This window comes from Vulpes lagopus, chromosome X, assembly GCF_018345385.1.
Source record: "Vulpes lagopus strain Blue_001 chromosome X, ASM1834538v1, whole genome shotgun sequence".
NCBI classification, from domain to species: Eukaryota; Metazoa; Chordata; class Mammalia; order Carnivora; family Canidae; genus Vulpes; species Vulpes lagopus.
Genome location: NC_054848.1, coordinates 35,279,581 through 35,293,116, shown reverse-complemented (window position 1 = coordinate 35,293,116; position 13,536 = coordinate 35,279,581). Strand labels below are relative to the sequence as shown.

The 13,536-nt window shown below is 39.0% G+C and overlaps 1 protein-coding gene across 2 annotated transcripts in view; it reads left to right on the top strand.

Moving 5' to 3' along the window:
- The window catches only part of MED14 (mediator complex subunit 14), a 65,112-nt gene that overhangs the window by 30,628 nt on the left and 20,948 nt on the right, over window positions 1–13,536 (top strand). For both annotated transcript variants that reach the window (XM_041740842.1, XM_041740841.1), the window contains exons 14-19: window positions 2,625–2,819; window positions 3,196–3,330; window positions 5,852–5,928; window positions 11,639–11,799; window positions 11,888–12,034; window positions 12,850–12,941. In XM_041740842.1, coding sequence (XP_041596776.1) covers window positions 2,625–2,819; window positions 3,196–3,330; window positions 5,852–5,928; window positions 11,639–11,799; window positions 11,888–12,034; window positions 12,850–12,941 — 807 coding nt within the window. The remainder of the gene's footprint in view (window positions 1–2,624; window positions 2,820–3,195; window positions 3,331–5,851; window positions 5,929–11,638; window positions 11,800–11,887; window positions 12,035–12,849; window positions 12,942–13,536) is intronic.

Here is a 13,536-nt window from a genome sequence, read left to right as displayed (position 1 = left end):
TGTTTGAAAAACTTAAGATTGTTGGTTGAAGGTAATGGAGGTGAAGTTTTTTAAGGTTTTGAGCTGTATTTTTAAAAGATACCATCTTTTAAAAAGGTACCCTGCATAACCTGATGTATCTTAAATTAGCATTATTTATGTAGAGCAATAGTTTGTCACTGATGTGAATTTCACTTTTTTCCTGAATTTTAAGACCTCAGCTGTGGAACTAAATTTGATACATGATAAAGGATTGTTGTTTCCGTTCTTGGTGAGCTGCCTGGTGTACATATAAAATGATATTCAGAATACACACATAATAACCAAACCTTTGAACACACAAAGATCCTTATACTTAGCCACAGAGTAAATGGTTTTATTATTTCTGACCTTACTTAATATCATCAGAAACCAGGTGTTAGTTTCAGTGATTAATGATTTATTGTAAAGCAATAATTTGTTTCACATGGCTTACATCAAAACTGAATGTATGTTTCTCTTCATCCTTCTTACTTCTCACTTAGGGATGATACATTCATAGAAGTGGGAGAAACTACTGTGGAAAGGCTTGGTCTGCTGTTACACTTCTGTCAGCTTTATTAAGATATAATTTATGCGGGAAAAATTTAGACTTTTTATATCTGAGTTGTAATAAATGCTTACACTATTGTAATTCCCCTCTCAGCAGAACACAGAACAGATGTCACCTCCAAAATGCCCTCATACTGCTGCTTTATAATCTGATGCTCCCCCCCCCCTCAGCTGATGACCCCTGACTACCTGTTTCTGATTATATCAGATTGCCCATCAGTCTAGTTTCTTTGACTCAGCAAGCATGAGGCCTTTGATTTTCATCCACATTGTGATGTATATTATAATTCATTCCTTTAATTGGAGTAGTATTCATGGTAAGGATGTACCACAGTTTATTTAACCAGTCTCTGGTGATAGGACATCAGGCTTACTTCCAATTTGGGGCAATTCTGAATAAAGCAGCTGTAAGCATTTGTGTATACGTTTTGTGTGTGTGTGTGTGTGTGAACTTAGGTTTTCACTTCTTTTAGATAAGTAGGAGTGGGATTGTTGGGTTAGATTATAATGTCAGTGTATGTTTAGCTTTATAAAAAATTGCCAAAGGGTTTTCCAAAGTGGCTGGGCCATTTTGCATTTCTGATGGCAATAAAAGAGTTCTAGATGCTCTGCATTCTTGTCACCACTTGGTACTATAATATTTAAATTTTAGCCATTCTGGGGGCACCTGACTGGCTGAGTTCGTGGAGCATGCAACTCTCGATCTTGGGGTGATGAGTTTGAACCCCACATTGGGCGTAGAGATTACTTAAAAATTTAAAAATCTCTGAAAAAAATAAATTTTAGCCATTCTGATAGGGGTATAGTGGTATTTTATTGTAGTCTTATTTTATGCTGCTCTAATGTCTGATGATATTGAATATCTTTTCATGTGTTTTTTGGTCATCTCTTTACCTTCTCTGGTGAAACATCCATTTTCCTTTTAATTTTTCCATTTCCTCAGGTGTATCATTGTGATAGTAGGTGCTAGCCTAAGAATTCCTTGAAGAGAGTGCATAGGAAGGTGGGGGATGAGGGAGAGAAGGGAGGCAGGAAGAGAGACGGAAAGCATATGGCAGAGCAATAATGGTCCAATGGCATTTATTTCTCCCCCTTGAGTATTTAGGGGACTTTTCTTAAATTTTAGGTAGATGCTGAAGGTAAGCTGTTTCAAATGGGTAGTGACTAAGAGCAAGGTCTCTGGAGGCAAACTGGGGTTGAAGCATGAGTCCATCACTTCTCAGCTCTTGAGACTTTGGGCAAGTAACCTAAGTATTTTGTGCCTCAGTTTCTTCATCAGAAAAATGAAAAAGTAATCCTTCTTTACTAGATTCATTAAGAGGACTGAAGAGGTTAACATGTGTCACGTACTTAGGACAGTACGTGGCACATAGTACTCTCTATTAGTGTTTACTATTGTTGGTCATGAGATCCTTATCCTCACAGTGACCACATTTATCAGGGTTTATTTTTATATGCTTCCAATTGTGAGAGTTAGTTGTCATTTTTCTCTGCTATAACTGGAATTCTTAGGAGGTTTTTTTTTTTTTAAGATTTTATTTTTGGAAAAAAAAAAGATTTTATTTTTGAGTAATGTCTACCCAATGTGGGGCTTGAACTCACAACCCTGAGATAAAGAGTTGCTTGCCTGCTCCACCAACTGGTCCAGCTGGGCTCCCCCTAGGATATTTTAATGGTTAAGGGAAATGGCAATTTAAAGCAGAAACCATTCTGGAAAATCTAGCAGACCTGCTGGACTTAAGCATATAGTGTTTTAAGCTAAAGTATGAAAGTCCAGAACACTTAATGCTATAATAGTTCAAATGTCCCATTTGCTATAGTTTATAGCGGTTTTTGCTTTTGTTAGTCTGATCTATTTTTTTAGAGAACAGAATATATATTTAATGAGAATGCTTTTCTCGTTTAGAATCATGAGATTGATTTATCCTCATTTAAAGAAGAAAGACCATCTACAGTAGATTTACAATTCTGAGCTCTACTTGCTATAAGGTGGAAAATATCTGACACTCATTAATTATTTCTCTGAGTCTTATTTCTGATTTGGGCCTTCTTAGGTTGTGGAGATGTTGGAGGTTCCTAATAAACCCACACAGCTGTCATATAAGTACTACTTCATGTCTGTGAATGCTGCAGAACGTGAAGACACCCCTGTTATGGCACTCCTGCTGCAGCAGTTCAAGGAAAACGTCCAAGAATTGGTTTTTCGCACAAAACCTGGGAAACAGCCTAGGACTGGTCCCAAGCGCAAGGTATGATCACATACCGAAGTGAGTACAGGATTTGTGTGTATTAACTCTGCTGGGTTCTTTAAACATTTTAATATGGGAAAGAATTAGGTAGGGTTTTAGGAGATGAGGGGGCAATAAGGTTTAAATGACAGTTTTCTACATTTTCTTGAAAATGCCTCTTAATTAATAATTATACACCGTTTCCACAAGAGAGTTTGCTAAATACACAATATTTACCTAAATTTCTAGTATTTAGGTTGAAATATTTGCTCAGCAAATATTTGTTGAATGCATAACATTTGTTTTGGTTAACCTTGAGCTACAGTAGTTTAACTGCCTTAACTAATTGCATCACCTCTACTTCTTTACCCACTTGTGTTCTTTACTTAAATTCTAGTTGTCTGATGATCCATGTCCAGTAGAACCCAAGAAAACCAAACGATCAGGAGAAATGTGTGCCTTCAATAAAGTTCTAGCTCACTTTGTTGCTATGTGTGATACAAATATGCCATTTGTAGGACTTCGGTTGGAGGTAATTTTTTTGAAACAATTTTGAATACTCTGTATAAAAGAGTAATTTTTTAAATGCCTTGCTAAAGATACATGGATTCCATTAGGAGAACCAGAATAGTTGTGATCTTACTTATTTTGGGAGGGATGGGATTGAAATCATATCATCTCATGGTATATCTGTAAAACAGGACTTATGTTATCTCATCTTTCTGATTCCAAATTGTGGGCGTTCTGCTCTTTATGGAAATGGAAAGTAAAGTCTAACCAATTTAAAAGGGACATTTTTTGAGTATTATCATCTTACTTGCATACCTCTTAGTACAGTGTTATCTCTTAGAGGTGGTTAGTTGATAAAGGAGTGGCTTATTTCTGAGTTGGTGAAGCCATACATATTGCTTACATACTAATAAGACTGCATTCCTTTATGAGAAGCAGGTCAGAAAGAATATTAAACCAATTTTTACTCTTGTCACATGGACTAAAGAATACATTTAGAATTAATGTCTTTCAAGAATACATAGTTGTGATATCCAGCATGATCTCTAAATATGATAGTAAAGGGCAATAACAGAACCTACTTTTTTTTTAAAGATTTTATTTATTGGGATCCCTGGGTGGCGCAGCGGTTTGGCGCCTGCCTTTGGCCCAGGGCGCGATCCTGGAGACCCGGGATCGAATCCCACGTCGGGCTCCCGGTGCATGGAGCCTGCTTCTCCCTCTGCCTGTCTGCCTCTCTCTCTCTCTCTCTCTCTCTCTGTGACTATCATAAAATAAAAAAATAAAAAAAAGATTTTATTTATTTATTCATGAGAAACACAGAGAGGCAGAGACATAGAGGGAGAAACAGACTCCCTACAGGAGCCCGATGTGGGACTCAATCCCCAGACCCCAAGATCACGAACTGAGTCAAAGGCAGATGCTCAACTGCTGAGCCACCCAGATGTCCCCAAAACGAGCATTTTTTATATTTCTGAAAAGGGCTTTGGCCAAGGATTGGCATCCCTTTGAAGGGATACACCAAAACCATAATTATTTCCCTATATTTTGAAGTTTTCACTTTTTGTAAGACTCCTTCCCTCTGTAAATTATTGGGAATGAAGTGGAGACATTTGCCACAATAAAATAAAAGATAATTGTAAAAAAAAAAAAAAAGTGTTTATGACTAAAACAACCGAAGATACAAAAAAAAAGAAGAGCTCTGGGAGTGTGGAAGTGAATTATTTTAGTGAAAATAATGACCATAGTCTTGTTGAACACTCTCATGCTTTAGAGCAGGAATTGCCACTTTTTCCGTAAAGGGCCAGATAGTATTTCAGGCATTGTGGGTCATAGGATCTCTTATTATAGCTATACACATCTGCTTTTGTAATGTGAATTAGCCATTGTTGATGTTTAAACAGATGAGTGTGGCTATGTTTCAGTAACAATTTACAAAAACAGGTGGTGAGCCGGATTTGGCCCATGAGCTGTTGTGTGCTGACCCTTGCTTTGTAGGGCTTTAGGGTCTGAAGGCAGAGAGTAAAGTATAAAACTATGAAGAACAGGAATAGCCCAGAGAAATCGAGGCCCAGAAATAGGCACCTAAAATAGATACTTGTGTCCTTGATGTCCTCGCTCCTAAAACTGTGAGCTTGATAAAGGTCTTCTTATCCAGGTACTGGCCATAGGTCCTAAACTGTACGGACAGTGTCTATGCTTCCTATCTACTTGACTGTGTTCTTGGGCTTTTTTTTTTTTTCTTGGGCTTTTTTTATTGTGCCCTGTTGATTGATGACAAGAATGCATTCATTTTTACTACCTTTGAGGTGGGAAGGGAGGCTACATGGTAATTAAGGGCACTGTGATGTCTCTCTCCCTGCCTGCTCTACCCACAGTCTAGAAATGGCAAAAAAACTTGTGTCTTTGTAGGGCTCACAGAGACTAAAACCTATAGACATAGTCTTCTCTGTCCTCCTCCTCTGTGCTCCTCTACCTGTTGCACAGGTGGGCCACATAAGAACATTGTATAGTAGTACTCTGTTGAACCCACTCAAGCTCTTCAACAGCCTGCTTTTTCTTCTCTCAGTGAAAAAGCCACATTGAGGAAAAGGCAAGCACATTTACTGCTTAAAGTAATTTATGCTGAGATGTGAATAACTGAATTTCATCTTACCAGGAACATTTAGATCTCTGATGCATGGGACAGAGACAGTGTTTTGGAGTCCTCCTACACTTGGCTTCCTTTTGAATCTGGACTCCTATGGCCTATTTGGTGGGCAGTTATTTTTCTTAAACCTTTGCCCTTCTGAGGCCTAAAGAGCAGGCTCGGTCAGATACTTAGGGTTGCTTTAAAACCTTTCTGGAACAAGGTGGGTGTAAATAGCCTGCCATAGAAGACCCAGGCAATCAGATAATGGAGGACAGTATGCATGCCTAATATATTGTAACTTTGGAACAGAGTAGCCCTAGAACAGGTGCTGCAAAAATAGACGCTAGTACTTAGAAAAGGTAGTTTCCTTTGTAAAATTGGTGGTCTTATCTACCTGCTTTTGTCTTACCAGCTGTCCAATCTGGAGATTCCCCATCAAGGAGTACAAATGGAAGGTGATGGCTTCAGCCACGCAATTCGCTTACTGAAGTAAGTCCCCATCCTGTCTCATTCAGTCCTGTCTCATTCAGTCCCTCATGTTAGAGCCATGGTGCTAGAGCTGCCCCTCCCCCAGGAGACCATGTAAAGCAGAGTTCAGAACCTGTGGGTGTTCTGGATTTCTGCATACAATCACTGAGGTCCTGGGGAGGCTGCTTTTCCACCTGCTGAGTCGAGATCCAGCACACTTGGTATTTTAGGACGTCTTTCCTCTGCGTTTCTTTTTACTCCTTTAATGGATGTTAACTCAGTGTGACTGTGTATCAGGCTTGAATTCTGCTAGGGCCCTTCTGGATGCTGTGGGTTCATGTAGCAGGAGGATTTTAAGTTAGTTTGGAAGCCAGAAAGGGTATCCCTGAGGAAGTACCTGTTGTGTTCAGACTGAAGGAGAGGGGAGAATTAGCCAGAGGGAAGGTGGGCAGTGAGGCACAGAGTGGGCGGTCTTAGCCAGAAGGGATTAAGTGCTAAAGTGGTGGCAGGCAGTTTTCTCTTTTTCTGTTTTTCTTGCTTGGAGGCAGGAGAAAGAGAGCTCTGCCTCCTGGAACTGAAAGGAGGTCATTGTGGCAGGAGTTGAGAGCGTTGAGGCTGGAGCTGTAAGCAGGAAGGGGTCAGATCCTGGAGGGCTTTCTAAATGCCCTCAAGGAATGTAGGCTTCATCCTAATGGCCCAAAGAAGCCATCAGGTGAATTTTAAAGGGAAACTGACATCATGAGTTAGGTGTTTTTGAAAGTTCATCTTGAAAGCCCTATCAAGGGTCAATTGGAGGGGACCAAGACCGGTGAAACTGGTTGCTGAAGTGGTTCACACCAGACTTGTTGGTAGCTTAGACCTGGGAAGGTTCTGCAAGGACTTAGGGGATGGAATATTCAGGGGTTGACGAGGATATTGATGTTTGAAGGTAAGAAAGAGAAGAAAATGGCACAGGTGCTTGTTGGTTTTATCTTGGGCACATGATGGATGGTGGTGGTGTTTTGTGAGATAAGGGACACTGAAGATGTGAGTTGGAAGGGGCTTCACAGGGTTGAGGTGCCTGTGCATTCTTTTGGCCAGGCACGGCTGGGTCTCAGGCTCAGGCAACAGGTTTGGGCAGGAGAAGTGTATGAGTCATCACCAAGGTGATAGTAATTGAGCTGGGATATTAAAATTGATTGCCAGGAAAGAGTATACAGAGGGAGATGAGTAGAGGTCTTGGCTCTAAATGAATCAAGGACCAGGGGCAAAGGATGCTCAGAAGGAAAGCCAACATAGTGCATTGCCTGTGTCACGTAAGGCAACCAGGATGGACTTGCAGAGCTAGGATGCCATTTACAAGATCAGTCTTTTTGATGCAAAAAACCGTTTTGGGGGTGTGGGAGGGTGGGCATTTGTATTGTCTCTTAGGTGTTGCTTACTGATAAAAATTGCAGAAGCAGTTTTTATTTATGGAACTCCTCTGACTGCCAAGACATGGCTGCTTTACAATTTGAGCCAGTGGAGCTTTAATTTTTGTTTCTTGGGAAACAGTTGGTTTCTGTGGAAGATGGGAAGGACTAGCAGCACGCACTCCACCCGTGTGTCATGGTGCTTACTTGGGACAGAGTTGAAGAACTAGAATAGCTTCCCTTCCTGGCTGTCTAAACGTTATCTCTACAAAAAGTTCTCCAGAGAGAGAGCTAGCCTTGTAATAGAAATCAATAGGAAAATGTATACTTTTAATGGCTTTTGATTTTGAATCACCTCAGCCTAAAGTATAGGAGTTTGGGTTTTGTTTTGATTTTTTAATCTTTATACTCTTCTTGGCAACTGCAGATAAATAATGTTAAGATTTAGGTTCTAGTCTCATAGCTAAATTTTTCATGTTTTGCAAGAGTCTTAAAATATCTTGTTCTCAGCAGTTTTATGAAGAAATTTCAGTCCTCTTCCTTCTTGAATCTGAGAGAACCCATAATATAGTCCTACCTAAGAAGGAAGCATTTATTGTTTTTTAAGCTTCATTATAATAATTTTTTAAAAGTCCTTATTACATCCTGGCTATTTTCTTTATTTAAAACTTAAAAGGAAAATATACAGAGAAATGGAAAATTAAAGATAATCTGTTTGTCTAGTACCTGCTGTCCATTATGGAGATAGGGTATAGAAATTAAGAAGGAAACCATAAATAACAAATGTTTAAACACGATTTTACTAAATTAAAACCTGGCATAGGTCTAATTAGCAAATAAGTACTCTAATGCATTTACTCTTTAGAAAGTCTTAAGCTTTTATTCCTAGATATATTAATACTAAATGGGAGTATGAGTCAATACTTCAAAGCTTTAAAATTGAGCACATTTTTCTGCTCTTTGTAAAAACATGTTTAATTCTTATTCAACTTATCTTTTTGAGAATCTGTTGAGCAGGCCTCCTTGAAGTTTCTGAAAGTGTCAATGGTAAACACCTTTGATTGCTGTAGTTCACGGGCCTGTTGCCTTGTATAGATTCCTAAGAGCCTTGACCTGACAGCACAGATAACACAGGTCTCAAGAGCAGCATGCTGCTCACAGTGCCTCGTTTTGAGCAAACTTCCCACCTTCTCCTGAACTATAACATTACACTGCTGGACAGTGATGCTGGTCTGCTAGCCACACCCACAAGGATTTTTCATCTTGTCCATTGTGTTTCTTTGCCTCTTGTAACTTATGCAAATAATGCATAGGCACAACTCATTTTTGCACGTTGTGTGACTCAGCTTATATCAGTTGTGTGACTCAGTCCTTCTGAATATGCATATGGAACCTTTATAAAGCCCTCTTCACTTTCCTTGTAGGCACAATTGCGCTTCCTTTACTAGCACGTTCAGTGATCTCCATAATGTGGTTGCTGATGTTTGTGGAATCCCTCAGGATGAAACTGATAGCACGTGGTGACCAAAAAGGAGCAGTGCTAGCCCATATCTACCTTAAAGGACCAGACCCCAGTTTCTACCTTTTTCCCATACTCAGGATTACAGGAGAAAAATTAGTTGGGTGTAGCTGTTTAGGTCAAAAAACAGCTTTTTTGGATTGGTAGAAATGTTCAAATAAGGTTAAGCCATTGTCCCAGAAATATCTTCCCCAGTTCTTAATTTTTGGTGACTATTTTGAGTTTGTAACAGTTTTGTTTCAAAAGGCTTCCTTTTGGGAAGCTTTATTTCCCCCTCCTCAATGAGGGAGGATTAAAGTTAAAATTGTAGTTTATTGTATTACATTTGTAACCTTAAAAGAAATAAATAGTTTACAGGTTCCTTGAAGCTGAGCCAATTACTTGTGTGTCCCAGATAAAGAAGGTGACATAGAATGCATTGTTAGGGTCATGCTATCCCTTGGCATAAATTGAAAGGAGTCTTACCCTTCTTCCTTGAAAACATTCTGGCTTCTTTGTGTTCATTTTCAAACCAGATGGATTTCACAAAACACCTATTTACGTGAAAGGAAGATAATTACTGCATTTATATTTTTATTTTTTAAAAATTTTCATTTATTCATGAGAGGCATAGAGAGAGGCAGTGACATAGGCAGAGGGAGAAGCAGGCTCCCTGTGGGGAGCCCGATGCAGGACTCAATCCCAGGACCCCGGGATCACACCCTGAGCCTAAGGCAGACACTCAACCACTGAACCATCCAGGCGTCCTTGCATTTATATTTTTTAAATCAAGATTAAAATCTATCTAAATTGGCTGTTTTATAACTCTTATGAGTTGAGGTTGTATTTTCAGGGGTAAGGACAGGCAAAAGTTCTCAGTATACCTACAAAATTGATAAGCATATATGCAATGTATGCAATTTCTGTAATTACCCCAAATAACATTGGGCAAATCTTGTAGTGAGTGATAAAAAATAAGTATGAAAGATTAGCTTTTTTTAAAGATTTTATTTATTGGAGCATGTGCGCACAAGCAGAGGGAGAAACAGACTTCCCACTAAGCAAGGAGCCCGATGTGGAGCTCTATCCCAGGGCCTTGGGACCATGACCTGAGCTGAAGGCAGACGTTTAACCAACTGAGCCATCCAGGCATCCCTGGTTAATCAACTTTTGGTTACAAGTTAATCAAAAGATTAACTTTTGAAATGTTAAAAACAAAACTATACATTTAAGAGGAGCTATGGGGCAGCCCCGGTAGTGGCTCAGCTTTTAGCACTGCCTTCAGCCCAGGGCCTGATCCTGGAGACCCTGGGGTCGGGTCCCATGTCGAGCTCCCTGCATGGAGCCTGCTTCTCCCTCTGCCTGTGTTTCTGCCTCTCTCTGTGTGTGTGTGTCTGTCATGAATAAATAAATAAAATCTTTAAAAAATAAAAAATAATAAAAATAAGAGGAGTTATGGTGGAATTTTTAATTAAGAAAATTTTGGTACTATGTTAATTCTATTTTTATGCAACCTGTGTAGCTGTTTTCTTAAGCCTCCAAATTTTTTTTAATCATCTGCAATCTCTGGCTCTTTTTTTGCTCTTAAATTGTTTATTCTAGGCAAGTGGTTGTCAATTTGCCCTCCAGGGGACATTGGGTAATGTTTGGAGAGATTTTTGGTGATCATTAACTGAAAAGAGTGGGTAGGAGGTATTACTGTCATCTGGTAGGGAGAGGCCAAGGCTACACAACAGAGAATTATCTAGCCTAAAATGTCAATATTGCCAAGATTGAGAAACCCTATTCTAGGTGTTTCTGAATAAGAGGCCTGAATCAAGATTCCATATTTCCCATTGTTGTAGACTTAGATAATAGATAATCATTATACCAAGTCTGAGAATTAACCCATCTTCCCTATGAGTTAAAGGATAATGTGTAATTAAAAAATATAAAGTATCTCATTATTTCATCTATTACTGTGAAAACATGAGAATATATGACTTCATAATGTTTTATGATAAGATAGTCCATAAAGCTGCAAAAGGAAAATGGATAGGTAGGTATTTTATGACATTAAAGCCAATGCATTCTTCTTCTATATGTGATATATTCAAGTGACAGTATGTTAAATGAGTTAGTACATGCAAAGCTCTATCACATGAGTGTTACCTCTACTGAAGAGGGGAGTAGAGATAATAGACCTGTGATTTTGTCTTGGTATCAGTGAATGAGACTTGGTTTTACTGCAAAGGGAGCTAACATATACGAATGAATACCATTATATCAGCTACCATGAGCACTTTACACATATGGTGTCATGTTTTAAAATCAATGACCTAGGAGGTAATTCTCTCCATTGTGTAGTTGGGGGACTGAAATTCAGAGGTTAAATGTGACTGGGTCAGAATTAGAATGCAGGTCCCTGACTCCAAAGCCCATGTTCTTTTCCACTGTAACATTCTGTTCTCAGAGTGGTTTTACAAGTATTCTGTTCCCCTTTTCCTTGAGGATGTTCTAGGTAGATTTCATAGAAAGCCAATATCCTTGATTTTTCACTTTGAAGAATCATAGCGTTTCTAATAACAGGAATAAGGATGAAGATAAATACATTTTGTTAAAACACTCAGACAAACATTTCATTAAAGCGGGTGGTCCTAATCTGTGTTGGTGTGAGTAGAAGTGGGTTCGATGCTATGAATTGCTGTGAATTGCTATGAATCACTTCCTTCTTTTGCAGAAAGCACCTAGTAGTGGAGTTTGAACTGAAGCCCTAATGTGATACCCTGTCTGTTGTGTAGGTTGTGCTCATGTCTTTCTATAATGCAAAGTACACTTCATATGCTCTATCTTTCATTGCCAGAATTCCTCCCTGTAAGGGTGTGAATGAAGAAACCCAGAAAGCTCTGGATCGCTCTCTTCTCGATTGCACTTTCCGATTGCAAGGTAGAAATAACCGCACCTGGGTGGCGGAGTTAGTATTTGCAAATTGTCCACTTAATGGCACTTCTACTAGGGAGCAAGGTAAGATGCTTCACACACTTTGTCTTTGCATATTTCTGGGGTTTTCTTTTTAGTATTGATAGCGATTCTCTTTTTTTTAATCCTGTAGGGCCATCCCGGCATGTTTATCTGACATATGAAAACCTGTTGTCTGAACCCGTTGGTGGTAGGAAAGTGGTTGAAATGTTCCTTAATGACTGGAATAGCATTGCACGATTATATGAATGTGTGTTGGAATTTGCACGTTCTCTACCAGGTACATATGATAACGTTCCTTTTGGAAGGGAGCGTCCCCGCTCGCCCTTTTATCTAATGAAAAATAAATTTCCCTTCTACCTCAGGCTTTCCCCCAGAGACAACCACTGTTAACTTTCGTACCTATCCAGAAAATTTTACTCCGAGCTCTACCGTATTATAATAATAGTATTTATTGGGATCCCTGGGTGGCGCAGTGGTTTGGTGCCTGTCTTTGGCCCAGGGCGCGATCCTGGAGACCCGGGATCAAATCCCACGTCGGGCTCCCGGTGCATGGAGCCTGCTTCTCCCTCTGCCTCTGTCTCTGCCTCTCTCTCTCTCTCTCTTTGTGACTATCATAAATAAATAAAAATTAAAAAAAAAAAAGTATTTATTGAGAGTCTACTATGGGCTGTACAATGTAGCAGACAGTTTGCTTGCGTTAACTCATTTAATTGTCACAATCCCCCTGAGAGGTAGGTGTTAGTATTCCTCATTTCACAAATGAAGAAAACAAGTCACAGAGACTGCGGAACTTGCTGAAGGTTGCACAGCTATTTACTAAAGGGTAGAGCTGGAATTGGAACCTCTTGACCGCTGTGCTATACTGCTTCATTAGTCTCCACTCCTGCCCTAGACCCCTTATGTAGAAATGGATACAGACCCCACTGTCTATGCCATTGCTTTACTTTTTAAAATTTTTTTGATGAAATTAACGTATCTAGAGATCTTTCCAGCTAGGCATATGATACTGTCCAGATGCCTGCTTCTTCAAATATGGGTTTTAAAGTTTTGCATGTGTCACCTTAGTTTCCTTTTTTCTTCCTTTCTCTTTAGACATACCTGCTCATCTAAATATTTTCTCAGAAGTCCGTGTCTATAATTACCGTAAACTTATCTTGTGTTATGGAACCACCAAGGGAAGCTCAGTAAGTCTATGAACTACTTAAAACTGAAGTTCCTCTCATAAATCCTTTAAAAAAAAAAAAAACAACCAAGAATTCAAAAGTTATGAAAACTGCCTTGAAATAATTGAGGACTCAAGTAAAAATTAGGGCTAAAAGTAAATTTTAAAAACTTTGATGATATAAATACTGTAGACTAGTATACTATAATGCTTAATTCTTTAAAATTGAAAGCAAAAATTATGCCCTCTTTGATGGGGTATTATAATCTTAATGAGCTTTGGACAAGGTAATGTATTTTTGGTTTTTGTATTTTTTCTTCACCAATTTCAAACCTGGTTAGCAACGTGATTCCTATAATGAAGATTATGAATGGCTTTGAACATTACTGTATGTCTGTGCTTTTGGTCATGTTATGATTATTAACATTTTTGGATCATGTCTCAATCTTGGGAGGTATTCCCTGTAATCTCGGTTTCCTCATTTTCTTCCCACCCATATGTAAAGTCCTAGAAATTTAGCATAAAAATTCAACCATTTGGCTTCTTTCTGGACTCTTCCATTTCAAGTAATATGAGAAATTACTTGAGTGTTTTAACATCTATAAACTGAAAGCATC